We start from the raw sequence: 26,597 nt of genomic DNA, 5'->3' as shown, positions 1-26,597 counted from the left end.
TTGAACCCGGGCCTCCATAAAACAATGCAAAATATGAACAGAGCAAATACCTGACCTTGAAAACATCGGAGGCGGGATCAGGTGCCATGGAGTAGCATCCCCTGCTGCCCAGTCACACTCCGTGTGTCATGATCGGGAAATAACGGGAAAATCCGTCGTCAATTTAGTAAAACATCAATGTAAATCATGGAGAGGTCACGTGACGCAGGACAAGGTAGACGTGTTGTACCGAGCTCTTGAGTCTTCTGACAATTTTCGCATATCTACTGAGATTGGATTATTCATTTTCATTGGATATGTGTCAAGAATCTTTCCTGATTATGTATATATGTTTATTTTTTCTGGATGTTTAATTTTGGACTTTTGATGGATTTTTGATTTGATTATTTACAATCCGTGAATTCGGGTGAATACCTACTCACCTGCACTACCTGTATTATATGTTAGCTACCTGTACGACTACGAGTACCGTCATGGCTGAGCAGCTCTCAGAACCAACGATTAAACCGTTATATCTAAAGGATTCAGATATTCAATGCAAAGACAAAGATCGGATCACAGACTTTGATCTTATGGAAAGCGTTATGGCCAAAGTGGGCAATTCCCTACATTGCTTACAGCTTGACAGAAACTTGTGGCGTTTTTATCTTAAAGACAAAGAAAGCAGGGACACACTTCTTTCAGAGGGATGCGAGATCAACAATATATCCCTGTCCTTTTTCGAAACAAATCCGTATTCCTCCGGAAACCATAATCCGAACGAAAAAACTTTGAAAATCAGAATATGTGGGTTACCGCTTTCGGTATCTGACACTTCTGTGATGGAGCTTATAGATAAGCTAAAACTAGATCTAAAAAGCAAGATTCTTTATGAAAAAATCAGGCACCCAGTCACAAAGAGAATGACGAGTGTATTGAATGGAAACCGCTTCGTTTACGTAGCACCCCTCCCTCCGGGAACATCTCTTGCTAGAGTACAGTACTGCGCGGGACTAAGATGTCTCATCTTTCACTATGGGCAACCAAAACATGAAAGGAAGCTTGTGTGCACCAACTGCTTGGGCACGGATCACACCAGGGGCAACTGTAAAAACGAACCTAAATGCAAGGTGTGTTTGGAGCCAGATCATTCACCTGGAGAACCAAAATGCAGATTCTACGAGCCTCAGCAAAATGTGATCGCATTCAATGGAGAAGATAATGTGCTATCAAATTTCTTCCCCTGCGAAATCAACCTTTACGGGTTTCGTCACAAATCGGCTGAGCATGCCTACCAATATGCTAAGGCAACACGGTGTGGCGACCTCGATGCAGCCAAGAACATCTTAGAAGCGGATGATGCTCTCTCTGCCAAACGTCTCGGTGACAAGGTCAGGATCAACGATCAGTGGTCTTCTACAAGTGAAGCCGTCATGGCCAAAGTTATCGATAATAAGTGCGCTCAAGTTCAGCAGTTCCGAGAAAAACTACGATCGGTCAAAAGAAACGTGATTCTAGCCGAATCTACATACAACGACACCTGGGAGACCGGGCTTAACAAGACAGGAACAGAAAATACCAAGCAGCAAGCGTGGCCGGGTAAAAACCTATTGGGGCAAATACTCAGCAAACTCGCAAAAAAGATCCGTAAGCGCAAAAAAAGCGATCAATGGAGCAGTCCTCAACAGAAGCAAAACTCAAAACAGAGCAGCAAACAGCGCGACATATCAGTGATGATTAGTGAAATGCGCGCCCGTCAGCAGGAACACGATTCTGCATCCGGAATTGATATCTCATCCGAGACGGACGGAGATGAGGAAACGTAATGCTCCAATAGACTGCTTCTTTTGAATTCAAACTCATGACTATGATGCCGGTATGTTTATACTTAAATATTTTACTATCATATTATATTTCATTAACCTAGAACATAGATATTATGGACAAACTACAAATTATATCAGTTAATGTAAGGGGGCTTAATTCTGATGAAAAACGTCAAAAATTATATGAATGGCTTAAATTATCTCAATGTGATGTTATTTTATTACAAGAGACACATTTTATTGAAAAAAATGAACATAAATATAATGCCGGATGGCATGGGAAAATTTTTCATTCATACAGCGATTCGTCACATAGTAAAGGCGTTTCAATATTTTTTAAGAAGAATTTAAGTATCGAAATACTGAATGTGAAAAAATCAATTGATGGTAGAAAAATGTTGTTAAATGTTGAATATGATAATGAAATTTTTACAATTGTAAATATATACGCACCTAACGACATCAACAAAAGAGTAGACTTTTTCAAAAGAGTGCATACATTTATTACCAAAAATTGTTTAAATGAAAACGTAATTCTATGTGGAGATTTTAATTGTCGACTCAATGACAAACAAGACAAAAGTAAAAATTATCTGATTAACCTATTAAAGCAGCTTGATATGGTAGATGTCTGGAATAGAGAACACCCTGATTTGAAAGGCGAAACGTGGTGTAATGCCCAAGATATCCCTTTTAGTAGAATAGACTATATTTTTATGAATAATAATTTCTGTTTTCAAGTAGGTAAAATTATAGTGAGAAAGTTACCAGGTACTCATTCCCGAGGCACAAGAATGAGTGATCATAGATATTTAAAAATGTATTTTAGTATCTCTAAAAATTCAAGAGGTCCGAATTATTGGAAATTAAATGTTTCATATTTAGAGAATAAGGAGTACAAGGAAAATATTGCAAATTTAGTTAATGAAGTAGATAATGTACAAAATCCGATCGACAAATGGGAACTTTTTAAACGTAAAATTAAAGAATTTTCAATATTTTTCGCAAAAAGTAAACGAAAGAATATGAGAGAAAAAATAACCCTTATTGAAAAAGAGATAGAAAATATGGAAAATAGCCAGTGTAACAATATTAATAATAGAAAACTTAAGGCACTCTACACAAATTTAAATGAACTTTATGACAAAAAAATAAAAGGGGCACAAATAAGATCAAAAGCAAAATGGATAGAGAGCGGCGAAAAAAATACAAAATATTTTTTAAATCTTGAAAAACAAAATCAAACGTCTAATGTAATTAAAGAACTTAAAACGCCTACTGGCGATTTAATAAACACTACAAATTCATTAATCGGGGAAATGAATAATTATTATACGAATCTGTTTAAAACTACAAATATTCCAACCGCTAAGATTTCGAGTTATCTAAGCAATATTGAAGTACCAATGCTGAACGAGAAGGACAAATTAATGTTAGATGAATTCCCTACACTTGATGAATGCAAAAATGCCGTACTTGAAATGAAAGGAGAAAAGTCTCCTGGCTTAGATGGTATACCATGTGAATTCTACCAATGTTTTTGGAACATTATAGGGCCCATTTTTTATGACGCACTTAAAGAAATCTTTAAACAAAAAGAAATGTCTGAATCTCAAAAGTTGTCTGTGATATCTTTAATACACAAGAAAGGTGAAAAACAATTGTTAAAAAATTATAGACCAATTAGCTTAACAAACACTGATTATAAAATCATAGCTTGTGTTTTAGCTAAAAGGTTACAAAATATATTATCATATACAATAAATAAAAATCAAACGGCTTATGTTAAAGGCAGATACATAGGTGAAAATGATCGGCTAATCTTAGATATTTTTGAATATTGTAATTCCGAGAAGAGAGACGGCATATTATTATTTCTCGACTTTGAAAAAGCTTTCGATTCCGTAGAATGGAACTTTCTTCTTGAAACATTAAAAAAATTTAATATTGGCGATCAATTTATTACATGGGTAGAGATATTATATAAAAACCCTAAATTCAAAATGAAAAATAACGGATGGTTATCTAAAACATGTAATATGACGAGAGGGATCCGACAAGGATGTCCAATATCAGCTTTACTATACTTATTTGTAGCTGAAATTTTATCCATAAAAATCAAAAACGAACCAAATATATCAGGAATTAGTATAAATGATAAAGAAATTATTAATATACAACATGCAGATGACCTAACAGTTGCTCTGAATGACAAGAAATCTCTCGATTTTAGTTTGAAAACTATTAACGAGTTTTGCGATCACGCCGGATCAAAAATCAACATAAACAAGACGGAATGTATCCTGTTAGGGGGGCTCAAAGATATGTATGATGAAATCAACGGTATTAAAGCAACAAATAAAGCAATAAGATGTCTAGGTATTTATATAGGACACGATAAAGAAGAATGCTACAATAAAAATTGGATGAAAATCTACCACGACATTGAAAAGTTATTTGAATCTTGGAAGCGTAGAAAATTAACGGTTTTTGGTAAATCGTGTATAATCAAAACATTAGCAATTTCAAAACTAGTTTATGTTGCATCTATATTGTATATACCAAATAAATAATATATCTGTAAGGTCCAAAGACTTTTATTTAATTTCTTATGGGACAAATCGGAAAGAATCAAACGAAACACACTGATCGGCGATTTAACTGACGGAGGTTTATCAATTACAGATATTGAATGCAAGTTCAAGGCTCTGAAAGCAGCGTGGATACCGCGACTGATATCTTCTAAGGGCACTGTATTTGAAATCTTTGAGAGTTTTTTGAAAAAATCGAATTTAAATCTGAATTACGTCTTACAATTTTCTGAAACTAGTTTAAAAGCGCTTGACAGAATAGGCAAGCTTCCGCTTTTCTACAAACAAATTCTAATCTCATTTAACGAATGTAAAAAAATGTGTAACTTCGAAAATACATCACCTAATGATATTTTAAAACAACCCATTTGGAATAACAATAATATCAAAATAAAAGGAGAAACATTATTTTTCAACAACTGGGTCAACAGTAATATTCTCTATTTAAAAGATTTAATAGATGATAACGGAAACATAAAAACACTACAAATGCTTTCCACTGTTATTAAAAGAAAGTCGAACTGGCTTTGTGAATATAAAACTTTATTATCAGCAATTAAACCATTGTGTAAAAAATGTGACTTATCTAATGCCAAATATTTAAACATAAAGAATGAAATGAGATTTCATTTTGCAACAGGGGATTCAAATCTTAATGGTAAGAAATGCCAATTTTTTTATAAAATTTTGATACATAAAAAATTCGTTAAACCGTGTTATCAAATTAAACTTTCTCAAGAGTTTTCAATTCCTGCAAACGACTCAAATCTATGGCAAAATATATACATGAGAAAAATCAAAGATATAAATGACAACAAAGTCGCTGAATTTAATTATAAAATGCTTCATAATATTCTCTGCAACAATACCTATTTAAGTAAATGGATAAAGGACAAGGGGGACAACTGTACTTTATGCAAAACAACTGAAACCACAAAACATTTACTTTTTGAATGTAAAATAGTTGAAAAGATTTGGAAAAAATTAGGAACTTTTTTAACTATGGATATAAAATGGAAACACATCGTTCTTGGCTTTAATCTAGAAAAGAACGATAAGGTTGAATCTTTGAATTTATTAATATCTTTTATAGCGTATAAAATATATAAATACAAAATGTACTGTAGAATTGAATCTCTGAAAGAAACTGAAATAGATTTGTTAAAATATGTCAAAAATGCACTTATTCAATATTCTTCTGTATTACGTCTTATGAATTGTGATAAACATATTTTTTCAAAATTTGCAGAAACATTAAGAATATGATGTATACATGTTTTTTGCTTTTTGTTTTTTTTAATTAAGCAGCTACTTCGAGAGAACAGTCTCAAGTAGCATCGTCCACTGGGGAGTGTTTGGACTTTTTGTGGTTTTTAGGACCCCGGTGGACCATAATTGCTAGTTCAACTCTGTTTCAGTATATATCTTGTATATTTATACTCTGCAACACTTTGTCTTTAAAAAAAATGATTCCATTATATGTATATGCACTATAAAAAAAATGTTATAATCGAAAAAACGTCGGATTTACTCTTTATTTTGTAATAACTTGGCATAAATATGTAAACAATTGATGTATTTAACAACATATAGATTTTCATGTTTCTCTATCATTATTTTTGTTTATGTATTGTTGTTATTTATAAAAAATACTGAATAAAATCTTATTACAAAAAAAAAAAAATCAATGTAAATCATACATGTACATGTAATTCTTCACCACAAACATTTATGTTCTCTATCTTTGAATTGTGTATGGTTCGTCTTCAGCGAAATGGTTGTAAAAAGCTTTGTAAAATATTTTGAGTCAAAGTTTGTTTGTTTTACTTACTATATATATGTTTATATGTAAAGTTCTCATATTTACTTTTTCCTAGAGAAATACTAGTACTGATATTAACAGAAAACTGTTTAGTTTAAAAAGACTAATTAATATTCAATGCAGAATATTTGTATAATCAATAATCGTGAAATTCATAATAAATTATATTCTCGAAATGCTGCAAATATTTAATTCTTCATATTTGAAATAAGTGTCGGATTCTTTTAACCTAAATGAAGTCATCATAGTATTAGTCCAATAGTTGTTATGAAATATATGGACATAAAAAAACAGCATCGCATTTAAAAAAAAAAGCATTAAGAATAAACTTTTCCTTTATGATGAAGAGTGTTACTAATGTTCACAGAATCATTATTTATATTGTCAAATTAAAGCTTAGAATTCTATACAAATCATTTGATTCCATGATTGAATCACCGCATTAACAACATTGAAAAAAATACCGTTATACAAGAGGCGACGGGAAATCGGTGCTCCAATTGTGTTGCATGAATGGGAAACTAAAAATGTGTACTTAATGAATACTTTTCCTCAGTTACTTTATATCAAGGACAACGATGGCGAAAATGCGTTATGTGATGCATCGTGGGTTGGGAACATTGAATTATTCTTTAAATCTATGTTGGGAAAAGGTATTAAAGTTGAAATCACCAGAAATGACGTGAAAACTGTGCTACATCTTTGTTGTATGAACGGGAAATTGGATATTTGTAAATACCTAGTAAATCTTTTCTTCATTTATTAAATGTTAAAAAAAACTCAACTTACAGCATCAAATATTGCTTATAAGTATCAAATCAAATGTGTATAATAATTTTTAGAGAACGCCGTTTCTGAACCCCGAACAGGTCCAGTCCAAAGACTATTTCTACCTACGTAGCTATTAATAGCTACCTAGGTATTTAAAGCTACCAAAAGTAGCTATTTTTACCTACTTTATATAATTTCTGCATTTTGCGACCAAAAGACCAAACGGCGCAACGTGGTGGATACCATATTTTTTGATACGGTCACACTAATGATGAATACGACAAAATCTTGGCCAAAAAATGATTACTTCCTGAATAAGCAAATTTACATTAGTTTCTATGCAAAATTGATAATATACAAAGTTTTCATTTTTTAGCCAAATTTTTGTCATATTCATCATCAGTGTGACCTTATCAAGAAATTTTGTGCTCACCATGTTGCGCCGTTCCTGCATTTGGCCACAAAATGCAAGTAAAGCAGAAAGTAGGTAAAAATAGCTACTTTGTGTAGCTTTAAATACCTAGGTAGCTATTAATACCTACGTAGGTAGAAATAGTCTTTGGACTGGACCTGCCGAAGGAGCCAAAAACGAACGGAAATGCATCTGTAGATAATGCATGCAAATAAAATGTTTATCTATTATTTTTGTTTTTTTTTTTACTTAGGAAGGAATAGCTGAAAAACAACTGATATTTATGATGTGAAGAAACTTGAAATCTAACCATACTTGTGATTTTCAGTTCATGAGAATTTATTTTTGTATCTTTCCAAATCAAGTTTTATGTAGAAACTGGTAGATTTTGTAATCCTGTCATTCTTAGAGAAAATAGATATTTGTTATAAAACTATTGTTCAAAATGAAAAACCATGTTTACTTGATTTTCAAATGAATGAAGATTTAATGTTACTAGATGTTAATACACTATCTTGTTTGCTTAATCCATATAACTTTGAATGAAACAAAACAATCCTGGCAGTAGCAATATGTGTCTTTACATCAGAGACTGTTAGTCTTATTAGAAACAAGCTTACTACAGTTAAATATTTTGTAATATATGGCTAACAACACATTCGCATTTATGTATATGCATTGTGCTTAAGTGTCAGTAAAGAATTTAAATGACATATTTTCTTTGTTCCCTTGTTGACTGAAACATATGGAGATAACGAATAGTATCCAAGATCAAAAGTCCATAAAACAATACAAAATAATAGAAGCAGAGCAAACACTGACAGGTGGGATCAGGTGCCATGGAGGAGACAGCAAACCCTGCTGACCGGTCCCACAGAAAACTGCTAAGTAAAAAGACTTTATCTTTTCAAAGCAGAATATTTGTATTATCAATAATCGTGAAATTCATGATAAATGATATTCTGGTAATGTTGCATATATTTCATTCTTTATATTTAAAATAAGTATCGGATTCTGTTAATCAGAATGAAGTCATCATAGCCTTTGAAACACTTGTGTGTAACCTTATAAGTCCAATTTTTGTTATGAAAGAAGGATATGGAGATAACGAACAGTATTCAATCTCAAAGTCCATAAATCAATACAAATCAGAATCAGAGCAAACACGGACCCCCGAAACATCAGTGGTGGGATCAGGTGCCATGGAGGAGTGAGCATCCCCTGCCGACCGGTCACACCCGCCGTGTGCTTCTTGTCATGATCGGGAAATAATGGAAAAATCTGCCGTCAATTCAGTGTATAAATAATGGACTAACAATTAGTATGAAAACCGTCAGTCAGCATTTGACACAATGATAAATTGTATATAAAGACATAAGGAACAGTATTGCATTGAAAATGTACAAGAGTAAAATTTTCCTTTATGATGATGAATGTTACTAATGTTCACAGAATAATTATTTATATTGTCAAATTAAAGCGTAGATTATTGTTTTACAAATCATTTGATTCCATGATTTAGTCACCACATCAATAATAGAGATTGAGTAAATAACCATTATATAATTTTGACATCTTGACTGTGCTTATTTTATTTGTTTCATTTCACTTGTACACAAACATGTATCAGTATTTGTCCCGCTGCCATTTTAAAGAAAATCTGATAATGAAATCAATACAGCCTACAAAGAGGGTTCAAGTTCGCAAAAAAAAATTTTAATGGCCCAACCAACGAATTTTAATGCTAACAGAAAAGATCTTTACAGGTATTTAAATGTATTTTTAGTAAACCAGTTCCGTCATAATATTGCTCCTCCATGGACATTTATAGTTCTAAAACAAATTGAAATCTGTAAGTACGTATTTCTTTTTTTTATTTCATATTCTTAAAACATGTTAAAAGTGTTCACAGAAACAACGAAAGTAAATATGTTTATGTTTTTTTTTTTCTATTTATCATATCTTTAAAACATGTAAACAAGTGATAATGAGTATCTTCCAGCTACACACAAATTGCTTGTAAATCGTATCAGACAGAAGTCACAGTTTATTTCTTTCAAGTCTCACATTTTCTGGAAAAGGATTTTGTTCTGTTATAAATACATTGAAAACGGAATACGTCCTGTGTGATATTGATCAAATTATAGCATATTCTGTTTATCCTAGCATGCGTGTTGCAACTTGTCCAACGGTGTCAGGAAAAAAATTGACTGGAAAACGAAATTTGCTTTCAACTTGCAACTGTTTTTGTTTCTTTTCGTGTAACGACAAGATGGATTGTTGGGATATTTTTTATGTTTGTAAATGTGTATGTTTAGGTATTTGTATATATTAATATAAGTGCTGAGAAAAAGGCTGAGACACCTATGCGACAGGACTGCATAAAGACATTTAAAGTTCTTTTAAAGCTCCATTTAAAAATCACATAAGATCTATTCTCAGTAGGTCTGTTTTGCACCAAGATACATGTACCCCATAACTGCTTGATTATGAGATTTCTCTCGGTGTTTTAAATGTACACTAGCTAAATGACAAGGGTATCTACATAAACGATTGATAATCATAACCCTTGACGGTTTTTAATAGGTAGAATGAGCTTCGGAACACCTGATTTTAAATATTCTTGTGGGTCCTTTACGTCACTACCATTCATATTTTGATCGAACTGAACAACGAGACCAAACATTCGGGGTTTTTTTTCGAAAAGCTTTATAAAGATTCTGAAAACTTCCACAAGCACTTTTCATGTAGATCACGTAGATTTTTTAAGACAGTATTAAGTTTGGTAGTACTATTCCTGACCATCAGGCCATAGGAGCGGTGAGGGCATAGTATTCACAATTTTCGTTTAATATCACCTGTGGATGATATATACCCAAAAGATTTTGAAATTAGCAAGTTCAGCTGTTAAAATCAGAGAAAAATCTGAAAATATTCGAATATTGAAGATGAAGAATAGTGACGCACAAAACGTGCAATAGGTTATTTGAGTGATTCAAATGACCTAAAAAGATACAAAAAAAGTTTTGAAATAAAAATTGATTATGTCAATCAAGCTTCTTTACACTAACTTGCATTTCAAATGACATTTGTCAGTGCAATCGATCGTATTATGAATGAATTGGCAAAAAACATTTAAGTAAGAAAGAATGAAATGTTTAATATTCAATCGCTTTAATTATTTATAATAAAAATTAGATTTTATTGTTCAATATTTCTTTTTCTAGATCAAACTCAATGAAATGGTATAGAATATATGTAAAACAAGATCATGTCTTGTTCAAAGTACGCCTCTACACCACAAACAACAAACCTAGCACGGGTCTCCCGCCTGATACTGGGACCATGTGCTGACGTCATGAGGGACGTGCTTCTCAGGGAGATACCAGCAACTGACCTGTCTAAAAAAGTACAAAAGTGGATAAATTCTCAAAAGAGACACCTACTCAATACATCTCAAACTGATTTGATTTTCCCACAACCGTCAAATATCTATGGTGGAAATTATTCCGACATGGATATATCCTTACTATATATTCTCTTACGTAATGTGACAAATCTACCTGCACACAGTCAAGGTTGGGGTAATGATCCTGACCCTACAGACAGAAGTGTATCGGCAAATATAGAGCGTATAAGGTTCATCAGAAACAAACACTACGGACATGCTGTTGAAATTGGCATACCTGATACCGATTTCCAGAGTGAGTTTATGAACATTCGCAAGATTGCGGAAGATGTTGATGTTTATTTGGGCGTTTCAAAACATCAGAAATCGGTAGACTTTATCAAAACAGACAAGATGGACCCGGAACAGGAAATGGAATGGATAAAACACCTTACAATATTAGGTAAGACTACTGGTATATACATTTAAGGAATACGCTTATTTCAACTTTTATTATACGCGAAGCGGTTAATAAAAAGTATAAACTGTTATGTTATATCGTTTTACATAAGTTGAAATTAATAAGCTTCATTCCTTATAATTTAATTTCAGTGTAGCCAATGAGAAATTAGTTTACTCTAGGAAAAGGCTTTAATGACGCTCTTTTTAACACTGTACAAAAGAGCTATATTTATTGGGTTTTATTGGGTAATTTATGCAGTTAGAGTGATCTGCTCTTAGCTGTAAGATTATAGTAGTTGTTATTTACCATTAATTACATAATTTATGAGATAAAAAGTCTTAATATGTATATATTTCTCTGAGACCAAAAAAAAGTTTCTGTTAGTGTTTAGAGCTTCCTTGAATTAAGAATATTTAAAAAAGTAACGTAACGCTGAGTAATACCTTTTTGACCTAAATCATAGTGACATAGGCAAGTTATGTTAAACAAAATTGATTAAATCTTTTACCCAATCAAATTACTAGTACATGTTGCGACTAAAATTAAATTATTTTGATTCCAAATAAAGTCTATCTCTTTCATTGCATGCAATCAGGTAAAAGACAACAAAGAATATATGATTGGTTCTTAGAACTATATGCATCCTAAATATCGTTGGAGTTTTATTATATGCTTTCATAGGAAATTTCCGCCTAATTAAGGCATGACTTACTTTTTTGAGAAGAATAACTTGAATTAAGATTAATATCATAAATTGATCTCCTTCTTATAAAAAGAAACGTTTTTAGAGTATGTAAGTATTTTTTTTTTCATAATGTGAAACGTATAGTATCTCCATTTGTTTTACATCCAAATGGATATCATAATAATAATGAAATATTGAGGGAGATCTAATTTTGTGATCATGTCCATACATGAAAATCGTCTGGATATGTGAAATCTTACTATAACATATCTGTAACACACTAAAATAGATAATATATGAAAAGCAGAAAAACGTTAAATACATTTAAAGGCATTTTTATAGACATATATAATATCAATGTCAGTATTATACAAACCTTTAACATAAAGACCTTAATGCAAGTTAACCCTAGCATAACTACATGTATTTCATTTAACAGAGTCGGTGGTCTCAAATGTAGAGGAAAACACCAAAAAAATACACCAAAACACCAAAGAAATACAGAAACTGAAACGTAAGTCATAAGTTGCAGACTGAATACAGAATACAGGAGTTTTTTTAACATTAAATTGCCTTTATCAATCTTTTTATCTTTAAGGCCACACCAATTTAATTTCTTATTCGTCGGACATTTGATTTTAAAAAGTACAAGCGGACAGGCGGTTAAATGATAATATTATTACTTTTTTCTGAGCAATTTTTTAGGCGGAGCATGAAAAAATGTGAGCAGGCAATTATATTTTTTTCTGATATACAGAGTAAGCAGGTTAAAAATACGATAAATAGAGCGGAAATAAAACAGAAAAGAGCACAGAATTCCTGTGGTGCTAGAAATTTAAATTAACATTATTTGTATAGTTTTTTTTAAATACAAGCGCGGGTCCGACGAACACATTTTTTTTATTATTGTGGCCTAATATTTATTATGTTTGCTCCACGTACTTCGTGTGATTTTGAGTTTATAAAGTACGTATAAACAATGATTTTCTGCTATGTTTACAATTAACAGATAAAATAGAAAACAAGAGGATTGAGAAATTTGGTAAGTTTAGCTTTGATAATACTGCTTTTATCATTTTTGTGAAAATAATAATCAATTAATTAATAATTAATTGTTATCTTTGATAAATTACCCGTTATTGTATGCAAAAAGAGGTATATATATAAGTACATGTAACATAAATAAATATTGCATAAGAATAATGTAGGAAAATTTAAGAACTATATAATTTATTCAGAATTCTTACATTTCTTTTTGTTTTAAAAAGACGAACACTTTCTATAATGTAGTCAAATAATAGGATTGTCCTAAAAAGTTGTAGACAGGTAAAAGAGTTTGTTTCTCTTTGATTTATTAAATTTCTTTCCTTGTCATAGCAAAGAGTAGCATTTTATGATCAAGCACTTCAAGTTTCATGATGTCGATATCAAATCATATAAGAAAAATATGAAAAAATAAAAAAAGAATATAAGTGTACACCGGCACACGAAAGCAATCGTAAATTCGTTTTTTTTATTTAAAAAAAAAAGCCCCGTCTTCCCCGAACTCCTTCTACATTTTACAAAGTAGCCTAATCATCTTTTGGGAGATGGTTGGTGATGTCATGTAGATGTGCAGTAACGTTACAGAATTTTGATTTTGCCCAAAGGGGCAAATTGGGGTTGAAAAATGACGTTTTTTTATGAATAAAGCCCCGTCTTCTATGAACTTATTCATCTTTAGTGAGATGATTGGTGGTGTCATGTAGATGTGCAGTAAGGTTTTGGAATTTTGATCTTGCCCCGGGGAGTCAAAAAATGATGTTTTTTATGCAAAAAAGACCCGTTTTCCCTGAAATCCTTCTATATTTTACACAGTAGTCATCATCTTTTGGGTGGTGTCATGTTGATGTTCAGTAAGGTTTCGGAATTTTGAATTGCCCTTGGGGGGTAAATTGGGGTCGAAACATTATGTTTTTTTATGCAAAAAGCCCTGTCTTCCCTGAACTCCTCCTTAGAAGAGTTAAATATTTTGAAAATTAGGTAAAACATCAACGTCAAGGGGTAAAAAAAGCATTGCATGCTGGGAAACATCTTGAATTCGTATGAGTAATTAATGTACACGTACATGTCAAATGAGAGAGTCAGTCATATCTCTTCTCAATCAAAAGTTATAAGCAAATTATGCATCATTTTTTAAAAGTAGGTAAGGCTTCAAAGTCAAGGTCACAGAGTCAAAATGATTGATTTGGAAAGGTCTAATCACAGGTAATAATATACATGCATGTATAATATGAATGCCCTAACTTTTCTCTTTCAAATTGATGAATTTAAAACATTTTTTTTTTCAAGTAGGTCAAACTTCTAGGTCACATGTAAAACAAATCATGCCATTCTCACAGGTAAATACTAATACATAAGTTTAATATGAATGCCTTGTCTCTTCTCATTCAATAAATATGACTGTGATGACCAAGGTTAAATTTATTGAGACAGATGGACAGACGCACATACAAATGTACATATTTCTATGTGAATTGGGAGAATTGGGCCAGTGGTTCTAGAGATATTAAAAATGTAAAAAGTTTTCAGACAAACAGATGGACGACAGACGTTATATGATAAAGAAACCAGAAAAGCTCAAATGAGTGTTTTGAAAGGGTAATTACAATGGTTACAGTATTTAAAAAGCTGTGTGGTTTTTTCTCATGCAGAGATATGACCAAAATATTAATGTTTTATATTTTTTTCAATAGTAATTTTGTTTGTTTGTTGTGAAAACATCTCTCTCAGGAATTTTTACTTATATGGAGACACCATCAAGTAATAATGAAGACAAGATGTGTTTGTGAAACACTGATGCTGGTGCCCCCGTATGGAAGCCTATGGCGAAGGTTGAAATTTCTTAAATATATGTCAAACTTAAAGGTCAAGGTCAAAGGGTTCAAATTGTTGGTATCAGAAGAAAGTCTTGTCACAAGGAATACACAATCATGTAAAATAAGTAATCGCTCGTCCTTCCTGTTCAAAAGTTAATTGCCAAGGTAAAGTTTCAAACTCTAGGGTCAAGGTCAAACATATCTATAGCTGTTGACAGTTCACAATGAACACACATGTTAAGCATGAAGGCCCTAGCACCTACTGATCAAAATTTAGGTCAAGTTTAATGTTTGGTATTTTTCTTGTACAAATGTGTAAAAATCCAAAGTCAAGCGATCAAGAGGTCAAAATTCATGGTACCCAAATAAAAGGTCTTGTCACAAGGAATTAACCTATGAAATGTGGAAGCTATGTGTATAGCCCATCCCACTTAAAACTTATAGGTAAGGTTAAAGTTTCTGCAGACAAATAGACATGCAGGCATAATATAAACACAAGAAACAAAATATGTTTAATTAGTCAAATGGGAAAAAATCTACTATTTTGGAATCACAAATTTGATTGGTTTTTCAAGGACAGGGAGTGGCTAAGGAGATTGGATCCCCCCTTGGAATTTGCTTTGTTATTTAAATTTGACTATATATATATATATATATATATATATATATATATATATATATATATATATATATATATATATATATATATACTGAAGCAAATAAAAACTGACTTTGGACAACCTCCCCCTAACTTAGTGTAGGAAACATTGACCCCACGACCCCATTGTCATCTTTTTATTTGTTTATTTGTTTTCAGCTTTTTTTTCTCCTGCTTGTCAGGAAATTCTTGGCTGGAATTTTTAGACTAATATGTGAACCCCCTTCACCACTCCCCAAAAAAAATCTGGATATGCAACACAGGAGTCAGCAGTTTTATCAATAAACCAATGTAAACTAAATCTATGAGCTTCGCTGCCGAAAACTGCCGACTCCTGTGATCTGCAGTAACTAATTGTCACATCGACAACGGGAGATAACTTAACAATATGAAATTCGTCTAGTGGGGCATGCGATGATCTTTGACCCTTTTTGAACTTTAATCTAATCATTTGCAATTGGGTTTATTTTACACCCACTTAATTTAAACTTGTACTTACCGACTGTAATAGGTCCTGTCAACTTCATGAAATATAATCCAATTATAACACAAAATGAATTAATCCATTTGGCAAACATTGGTCGATTCCGTCACCCTATCAGATGAAGTGGGAATCGGCCGATGTGTGCCGAATGGTGCTTAATAAAATATATATTATTATTTTTATATATAAAAAAAGTTGTTAAAGGGAGACGCAACCCAATGCGATGTAGAAATTTTCCAAACGATGTTTTAACGAAACTTTTCCATCTAGCCTATTCCAAAAAAGTAAGTGCGGGGAGGGACATTACTAGATTTAAAAAGGTCATAGTATGAGCAAAACATTTATCAAAAGCTAATTTACATTAATTGAATTCAAACTGGTAATGAATTAAGCATGTAAAATACATGTAAGAGGTCACACATTGGCGTTGGAAACAAATTGAAGGGGGGGGGGCTTAGTGTAAAAAAAATTCAAGCAAAACCTGACAAGCAAATAAACAAAAAGGGAAATGTTCTTTTCCAAAACACGAAAATACTATTTCGTGGAGGTTGGAGGGGAGAGAGAAGGTTCGAACTCCAGTAACAATTTTTTTTTAATGCCACCACTTTCTATACTGCGACTAGCTTGTCTGTGGAAAGTAGGGTGGCTAAACCTACGCAGCAATCTTCATTATCCTGCCTCTGATAAAAATCGTGAAATTTCATTGGCTGAGGGCAATACTGCATGAAACGATGTTATGCTGTCTACATCTCACATTGCTAATATGCCCCCTCCACAACAATGTCTACATAACTAATAATGCCCCCCTTTCTAAGCCCCCCCCCCCCCCGGTTCCGACGCTTATCTGACATGGTCACAAGGTCTGAAAATTTCATACTCAATCTGATGAATACTGTATAAATTATAGAATTAATTTGACTTTTTCGTTGGAAAGCCGCCCAATATGTAAGAGTGTGTAGGATTTTCGTGATCGGGACATTATGGGTGTATCTCAATCCTTTTTTTTTTTGGCTTGTCAGGTAATTTTTAAGGTATATATTTTTTTTTATCACTTAGCCCCTCCCCCCTCCCTCACTTTCAATTTGCTTCCGACGCCAATGATTATTCCGAAATTTGTCCGTGCTCCGACAGGTCTTATCGGCCTTCATATAAATCGCCATAATATTATCAATATGAAAACTAGATGCTGTCATGAGACAGTAATACCCGCACTAAGGTGTTTGCCTCTAAATACACGCTCCTACATATTGGGCGGCTTTCCAAGGAAAAAGTCAAATTAATTCTATAATTTACATGTATTCATCAAATTGAAATTCTCAGACCCTGTGATCTATAACTCAGAACCTCTTATATTTATTTTACATGCTTAATTTATTATATACCAGTTTGAATTCTATAAATGATGTAAATTAGATTTTCATAAATGTTTTGCTCATAATAGGACCTTTTTAAATTTACTTATCCCCCCCCCCCTCGACACCACAATCACACAGCACATACTTTTTGGAATAAGCTAGATGGAAAAGTTTTTTTAAAACATCGTTTGTTATGAAATAATTTAAATTTTGTTCTTGTACTATACATGTTAACATGTAAATTTCTACATCACATCACGTTGCGTCACCCATTATCATATTTTTAGATTAAACACCATTTGGCACACCTCGGCCGATTCCCACTTCATCTGATAAGGTGACGGAATCGACGAAGGTTTGCCGAATGGAATTAGCACATGGTTGCAGTCTGGTGTGCATTGGATTAATTCATTTTGTGTTATAATTGGATTTATATTTCATGAAGTTGACGAGACCTATGGCAGTCGGTAAGTACAAGTTTAAGTATAGTGGGGGGGGGGGTAAAATAAACCCAAACGATTAGGTTAAAGTTCAAAAAGGGTCAAAGATCATCGCATGCCACACTAGACAAATTTCATATTGTGAAGTTATCTCCCGTTGTCGATGTGACATTCAGTTACTGCCAATACTGGTGCGGATCCAGAATTTTTTTTCGGGAGTAGGGAGGGGGGTTCACATATCAGTCAAAAAATTCCAGCCCAGAATTTCCTGACAAGCAGGAGAAAAAAAACTGAAAACAAATAAACAAAATGAAAACAATGATAGTGTGGTCAATGTTTTCTAAGTTAGGGGGAGGATGTCCAAAGTCATTTTTTATTTGCTTCAGTATAAAGTCTTGTTTAAATAACAAAGCAAATTCCAGGGGGGGGGGGGGGGGGGATTCTAATCTCCCTACCCACTCCCTGTCCCTCAAATAACAATCTATTTTGTGGTTTCAATCAAATAGTATATTTTTTTCCATTTGACTAATTATACATATTTTGTTTCTTGTTTTTATATTATGTCTGTCTATTTGTCTGCAGAAATTATAACCTTGTCCATAAGTTTTAAGTGGGATGGGCTATACAAATGGCTTCCACATTTTATAGGTTTATTTCTTGTGACAATTAAGACCTTTTATTTGGGTACCATTAATTTTTACCTCTGATCACTTGACCTAGGATACACATTTTTACAAGAAAAATACCAAACTTTAAACTTGGCCTAAATTTTGATCAGTAGGTGTTAGGGCTTTCATGCTTAACATGTGTATTCATTGTGAACTGTCAACAGGTATAAATATGTTTGACCTTGACCCTAGAGTTTGAACCACTTAAAAAAATTAACCTTGGCAATTAACTTTTTAACAGGAATTACTAGGGATTTTTTTTATTTCACATGTGCATTCCTTGTGACAAGACTTTCTTCTGATACTAACAATTTGAACCCTTTGACCTTGACCATTGCGTTTGACATATATTTGAGAAACTTCAACCTTCGCCATAGGCTTCCATACAGGGACATCAGTGTTTCACAAACACATCTTGTCTTCATTATTATTTGGTGGTGTCTCCATATGAGGGAAAAATTCCCAAGAGAGGTGTATTCACAACAAACAAACAAATTACTAAAGAAAATATAAAACATGAATATGTTGGTCATGCATATCTCTGCATGAAAAACACCCATTTGAGCTTTTCTGGTTTCCTTAGCATATAACGTCTGTCGTGACATGTCGTCCATCTGTTTGTCTGAAAACTTTTTACATTTTTACCTTCTCTAGAACCACTGGGACAATTTTACCCAATTCTTATAGAAATTTGTACATTTGTATGTCAGACTGTGTATCTGTCTCATTAAATTTAACCTTGGTCATCACAGTCATATCTACTGAATGAGAAGAGACATTCATATTAAACTTATGTATTAGTAATTACCTGTGAGAATGGCATGGGTTTTTTTTTTACATGTGACCTAGAAGTTTGACCTACTTGCAAAAAAATTAAAATGTTATAAATTCATCATTTTGAAAGAGAAAAGTTAGGGCATTCATATCATAATGCATGTATATTATTACCTGTGATAAGACCTTTCCAAATAAATCATGACTTTTACTCTGTGACCATGACCTTGAAGCGGTCAAGCCTAACCTACTTTTCAAAAATGTTGCATTTGCTTATAACTTTTGATTGAGATGAGATATGACTCTCACATTTGACATGTACATTAATTACTCATAAGAATTCAAGGTGTTTCCCAGTATGCGATGCTTTTTTTACCCCTTTTTGCATAAAAAACGTCATTTTTCGACCCCCATTTTACCCCCCGGGGCAAAATCAAAATTCCGAAACCTTACTGCACATCTACATGACACCACCAATCATCCCCCAAAAGATGATTAGGCTGCTGAGTAAAATGTAGAAGGAGTTCAGGGAAGACGGGAATTTTTGCACAAAAAACGTCATTTTTCGACCCCCATTTGACCCCCCGGGGCAAAATCAAAATTCCAAAACTTTACTGCACATCTACATGACACCACCAACCATCTCCCAAAAGATGATTAAGCTACTGTGTAAAATGTAGAAGGAGTTCAGGGAAGAAAAGTGTGACAGACGGACGGACGGACGGACGGACATGAGTAACAACAATATACCCGAACTTTCTTTAGAAAGTGCGGGTATAAATATGTATTTAAAAATTAACCATTTTAAAGAACATTAACTATATTATGTCTTTGCAAAATTTGGTAAGTATTGGTTGCATGATTAAAAAAATTTTAAACATTGTTTACGGCTTTTTGGGACAACCCTCGTAACTTACATTTAAGGAGAGATGATACAAACAAACTTTTGTCAAAGAATTTTGAAATAACAACTTGGGTCAAGTTTAAATGACCCTACCGATCCAAGTGGCGTGCACATAAGCAGTGAAGGTGCTGGAAAAATTGCGATGGCTTTTCTCGAGCAAAAAGAAACTTCGAATGGCAGTGAACCTCAGACCCCAAGCATGTCAAAACGAAAATTAAGTTCTCATACACCGTCCTCCGCGGAGAAACAAGGCAAATGTCCCAAAGTTTAGTGAATGTAGCGAATGTACGTGAACCTTACACAATTTAACATTGTATAATAATGTACATATGTTTGGGTATATGTTTTTTTACTGTCATGATGTGTGCTATGTATACTAGCAAACAATTTGCATTTAAGCATGTGTACATAGGAATAAATACAAACATGTACATATTTAGTATGTTCATTTTTTCAAATCAAATATTGATAAGCGAAAAAAAATTATTACCCCTAAAAATTGTACATATTTAGCATGTTCATTTTTTCAAATCAAATATTGGTAAGCGGAAAAAAAATATTTTTTAATTGTCAATGTCTTTGCATATATCATCTATTAACGTTAACGGATTAAGGGATAAAAGAAAGCGAATGTGTATATTTTCATGGTTGAGCAAGCGTACCTGTAAATATGATGTAGTTTGTTTACAAGAGACTCACGGAACTGACCTAGATACCGAGAGATGGAAACATGAATGGAAAGAATTTAACGGTACTAATTCTATATGGAATAACTGGTCTAGTGAACCACGGGGTGTTGGGATATTATTTATGAAAAAAAATGAATTAAAAGTTAGCGATGTAAAATTCGACAAATATGGACGGGAAATAGACATATGCCTTATGATAAACACAATAAAAATTGGACTTAAAAATATTTATGCACCAAACATTGTGAATGAAAGAAAATCAAATCTTTTTTTAAACATCTGACCTTTAAAAATTTAGATTATAAGATAATATGTGGTGACTTTAACTGTGCCATAGATAAAAATATGGATAGGCATCCAATTCCAGTTAAAAATGATCCTAGTAAAGACGAATTCGATAAATTTCTTAGAGATAACGAACTAGAAGATATTTGGCGAGAAAGACACTTAGAGAGAAGATGCTATACGTTCCATAGATGTAATTCTAAGTCTAGAATCGATTATTTTCTTATTAGTGAAAATTTATCACATAAAATCAAAAATACAAGAATAACACATTTTCCACTAAGCGATCATGATCTCATTTCGATAAAGTTACATGTAGAAGAAGTCGATCGAGGCCCGGGGGTATGGGCAATGAATGTAAAAACTATTTTAAGAGAAGATTTCAAGAAAACATTTACTGAGTTTTGGAATAATTACAAATTAAGTCTAGAAAAATATGATAATGTTCATGAATGGTGGAATTTGACAAAAAATAAAATTAAATCAATCTGTATAGAGTTATCCAAGACCTATCATACTAGCAAGAAAAAATGTGAAAAATTAGAAAAAGAAATTGACAGCATAAAAAACAACCCTAATACGGATAAAGAATATTTGAATGCGATTGAGCAAAAATTAAAGGATATCTTGAAAGAAAAAACAGAAGCCGCAATTTTGAGATCTAAATGCAAGTGGTTTTCTGAAGGAGAAGTGCCCTCCTCGTATTTCTTCCAATTAGAGAAAAAAAATGGTGAAAACAAACTATGGGTAAGAATAAAATGTGATGACGGGACATATAAAACAGATATTGATTCTATAATTGAGGAACAAATAAAATTTTACAAAGAATTATTAAACACCGAAGGGTGCGACCCAGAAAGAGGAGATAAATTGTTAAAAGATGTTTATAGTAAACTTAACACTGAAGAAAAAGAAATGCTTGATCGCGATATAAATGAAAAAGAAATTCATAACGCGATAATGACATTAAAAATTAATAAATCACCAGGGGAAGATGGTATTACTTCAAATTTTTACCAAATTTATTGGGATATTATTAAAGACGAATTTACCAAAGTGATTAAACATATCTTTAACCACAATTTACTTTGCGACTCCCAAACGAAAGGTATTTTATCCCTAATTCACAAAGGGGGAGAACGCGAAAGTATAAAGAATTGGAGACCTCTGACAATGTTAAATACAGACTATAAAATAATTGCAAAAATACTTGCTGAAAGATTAAAATCTGTCCTGCCAAAACTTATACATCCTGATCAAAAAGGTTTTGTAAAGGGAAGAAATATAAGCGATGCCAATAGAATTATACAAGATATTATTGATTTCGCAGATAATGAAGACTTAGAAGGAGCAATAATTTTTCTTGATCAACAAAAAGCATTTGATAGATTAGAATGGGAATGGTTAGACTCTACCTTAAAAAACTTTAATTTTGGAAATAAATACTGCAACTGGATAAAAATGTTGTTAATAAATGCAAAAACCTGCATTAAAACAAATGGGTTCCTCTCCAAATACTTTACAATATCAAGATCAGCTAGACAAGGGTGTCCTATAGCTCCCTTGCTATATGTATTACAAATAGAACCTTTGGCTTGCGCCATACGCCAAAATCCCAACATTAAAGGTATACATATTCCTAATAATAATCAGCACATTGAATGCAAAATCAATATATTTGCTGATGATACCCAGTTGTTCAATAAAGACGAAGAATCTATAGAAGAATCCTTTAAAATCTTAGAAATATATGAAAAAGCATCAGGCGCAAAAATAAATTTTGATAAAACAAAGGGCTTATATATTGGAAAATCAAGGGGTAAAAAACCTAAATTCAATAAAATTCAGTGGACCACAACGCATGTTAAAACATTAGGTGTGAACCACGGATACGATATTGATATTGAAGCTATATGGATGGAAAAATAGAAAGAATAACCAATTGCCTTCATGTTTGGAAAACTAGAAATTTGACATTTAAAGGAAAAACATTAATAATTAAAAATCTTGTAATTCCTATTATTGGTTATGAAATTGAAATGAGAGGCATACCAAATATTTACAGTAAAAAAATTAATGACATTATCTGGTCTTATATTTGGGATCAGAAAGTAAACAAAGTAGATAGAAATGTTTGTTGCCTTAGTAAAGCTGAGGGGGGATTAGACATGATAAATTTATTTATATTTATTAAAAGTAAACAAATTAAAACAATATACAAAATAATGCACTCTGAACTTGAAAACTGGAATGCTATAGGAAAGCTCTGGCTAAAAAGTAAAGATATTCATCCAATACAGGAATATTTTATTTGCAATTGCTCTGATCTTATGAACATATCTCTTAATAAACTACCCACATTTTATAAAAATGCATTATTGGCATACAGTGAATTTAGATCACACTTTCCACCAGAAAGCAAAGATGAAGTTTTGAAATGTCAGATTTTTGGAAATAAAGATATACAATTTCGAGGCAAAAGCCTATATATAGAGTCTTTTATTAAATGTGGTCTACAAACTATTGGAGATATTTGGGATAATGATACTAAGACTTTTAAGACTAATGCATACATATTTTCAAAACTTCTTGATAAAAGAAGTTGGATTTTTGAATACAGTAAAATAAAAACCACTATACCTAAAACCTATCTTGACATTCTAGAAGGGAGCAATACTGTAAATAGAAAAGATAATGAAATAAATAATTTTTTGTGATGTGTGATAATTTTTTATTTGTAAGAAAAACAAACAAGCTCATAAATTTTGAAGATATAAAACTCAAAGATATACAAAGAGTATTAAACAAAAATATCACTCCAAAGTCCAAACAAAAATGGGAGAAACTGATGCAAACTGAAATTATATGGAAAAAGATTTGGGGCTCAATTTATGAAGTTAGGTTAAAACAAAAGATTCAAGAATTTCAATGGAAATGTTTGCATAACATTTTATACACTGAAGAAAAATTAAGCAAAATGGGTTTTTCAAATGGTAATTGTTTTTTCTGTAAATCAAATATTGAGAGTCAGAAACATCTATTTTATGAATGTAAACATGTCAAACCACTTTTAGAATTGGTACAAAATATAATGTTAAAAATCTCTGTAATAAATTCAGTCAAAGTTGATGTATGTATTGTTTTATTGGGATTCGCAGGAGAACCCAAAAATGTTCGAATATGTATTAACACCTTGATTTATATATACAAGTGGTCAATATGGAAAACAAGAAACAGCATTAAGTATGAAAATAAAAATATTACAAATTCAGCACTCTTAAGTGACTTCAAGAAAGAAATGAAATCAATCTTTCAACTCTTAAGAAATAATAAGAGTAACTTCAACAGAAATTTAAAATTAACATTAGATATGCTTACAGACTTTGATTAACTGATGCTTTCATAGTTATATATTTACATTCTATTGTCATATTTTCACCAAAACTGATTCCATATTTATATATACGTATATTATTTGATTTATAATATGTATAAGATGTAAAATTATGTGTGACTTTGTATTTAAATAATAAAGCACCCTGCGTGGTGCTGTAGGGATTATTATTATGTATTGTTATAGAGGGAGCTTAGTCAGGGCCCCATCCCTGGCAGCTGCCCAACTTATCAGCTGTTGACTGTTATAGGTCTCGGAAATAAAGGAAAAAAAAAATTATTAAAATGAATAAGTTTCACCCCGTTTGTTTTAATTTGTTTTTCAATTTTGCTCAAAAATGGAATTTAAAGTGAAAAATATTTGTATAGATTTAAAATTATGGTTTCAGAATGGCAGACTTTTGAACATCACAGAAGGTTTACAACTTCTTTATATTCTAGAAATTTATTATATGCATCAAAATATATACCAATCCAGGCATCTATCTTTGGTTTGTATCATCTGTCCTTAATATCAATTCCTCGAAAAATTTAACTGGTTAGCAATAATAAAACTATTGGTTTTCTTCTTAAAATTTCTCACACCTGCAAACATTTCCATTACTGTAACAATGCTTTCCGTCTACTTTCCAATTTCTTTGAAAATATCTACAGTCTTTAACTATCGTCCTTCTCTAAAGAAAACGTTAAGTTGAATAGATGAGGAATTTGTAAATGTATGTATGGCATCCATACCGCTATAATGATTCGTAAATATTCAGTCGAATATTCACGACATTGATAAGGTATTCATGCATGTAGCTGTTGATTTGTAAATCTTTGTTGTTTTTACATGAAATTAATCTCTGATAACAAAAACGTGAGCGTTTCACCTGAAAGATTGTTCATTTGAATTGGTTTAAACATCTCCTGTTACTCAACATGCTGTTTCCTAGTAAGAACACAAATGTACCACAAGAAACATTATGTCGCATTTTGTTTCCTTTTCAGATATGCATATCAGAGTAAAGATTGGTAAGACCTTATTCCTGATATATCCTTCTTACAAATTAACTTAGAAGACTAAAAGTTGACAAAAATACATAGATGTTTATTTGATGTTTCAAGCCAATTTGAAGATATTTCTGGATTTTTTAGATACAACAAGAGCTGCATTAGAAAATCAAGAACTAAAAATAAAGGATGTATTTGTTCAAACACGTGCAACTAAAAGAGTATTAGAACTTTTAGAGTCAAATAGATATGTCCTTGTAAAAGGAAACCCGGGATCTGGGAAAACCACAATTGCCACGCACGTCTTAACAGAGTTACAGAAGAAAGGGATGTCTCCTCTTCAGGTTTTCACTGTTGAAGAATTGTACGGATCCGTGTCACCGAATTCAAACGTCGCTTTATTCTTAGATAATTTATTCGGGGAGTTCTCAGTTTCAAATGAGGTTGACAACTTTAAAGCCAAGTTACATTTGATCAAAGCAATGTGGAATAATGATAATTGTAAGGGAAATGTTTTAATCATAACAATCAGAAATGATATTTGCAAAGAAGCAACCGAAAGAATAAATGAAGAGTTATTTTTAAACAATTCTTCAATTGACATATCTAATGGGAAGTTTCAAATGCAAAGTTCAGAAATAGAAGAAATGTTCACAAAGTATGGTCTTGATAAAATGATAACATCAGATACAATGCTGGATGTTATTAAACTAGGAAATTCACTTGGAATCCCCCAATGTTGCAGCCTCTTGAAAAATAATCCAATATTTTCCGAAAACCCTCAAACTTTTTTAAAGGATCCTATTCTAAGCTTGGAAAATTATATAAAACAAAGGTTGGATCGAAAAGAAAGCAAAATGTCAGTTTTAATCTATATTCTTCTCTGTGGAGGGAACGTTGAAGAAAGTGTGATGAAAACACCTTCACGAGATAGAACGCGGAAAGAAGAAGCACTGAAAATGTTAGGAGCCACAGAGTCTTCACTAAGGGATTTTCAAAATTCAATCTTTCATTTCGACCATTTTTTGATAACTTATGACAACATGGAAAGAAAGTATAAATTTAGTCATAGCTCAGTACAAGAGAGTTTATTTAAATGTCTTGTCAATTATTACCCACAAGAAATTATCAAGAGTTGTGATTTTACCCTTCTAGAAAG

At 32.2% G+C, this 26,597-nt stretch overlaps 1 protein-coding gene across 1 annotated transcript; it reads left to right on the top strand.

Annotated features, from left to right (window-relative positions):
* Positions 1-10,634: 10,634 nt before the first annotated feature.
* On the top strand, positions 10,635-26,575 carry LOC134269122 (uncharacterized; the record flags this gene model as incomplete). The annotated part of the gene is made up of 5 exons (XM_062751346.1): positions 10,635-11,252; positions 12,377-12,451; positions 12,947-12,979; positions 25,436-25,459; positions 25,583-26,575. Coding segments are annotated over exons 1-5 (1,705 nt in total), but the record flags the coding sequence as incomplete, so codon positions are not given.
* Between the last annotated feature and the right edge of the window lie 22 nt (positions 26,576-26,597).

This window comes from Saccostrea cucullata, unplaced genomic scaffold (assembly GCF_032062105.1).
Source record: "Saccostrea cucullata isolate Sc308-1 unplaced genomic scaffold, CSIRO_AGI_Scuc_v1 ctg8974, whole genome shotgun sequence".
NCBI classification, from domain to species: Eukaryota; Metazoa; Mollusca; class Bivalvia; order Ostreida; family Ostreidae; genus Saccostrea; species Saccostrea cuccullata.
The sequence above is the reverse complement of the archived record's forward strand: the minus strand, read 5'-3'. Positions and strand labels throughout refer to the sequence as shown.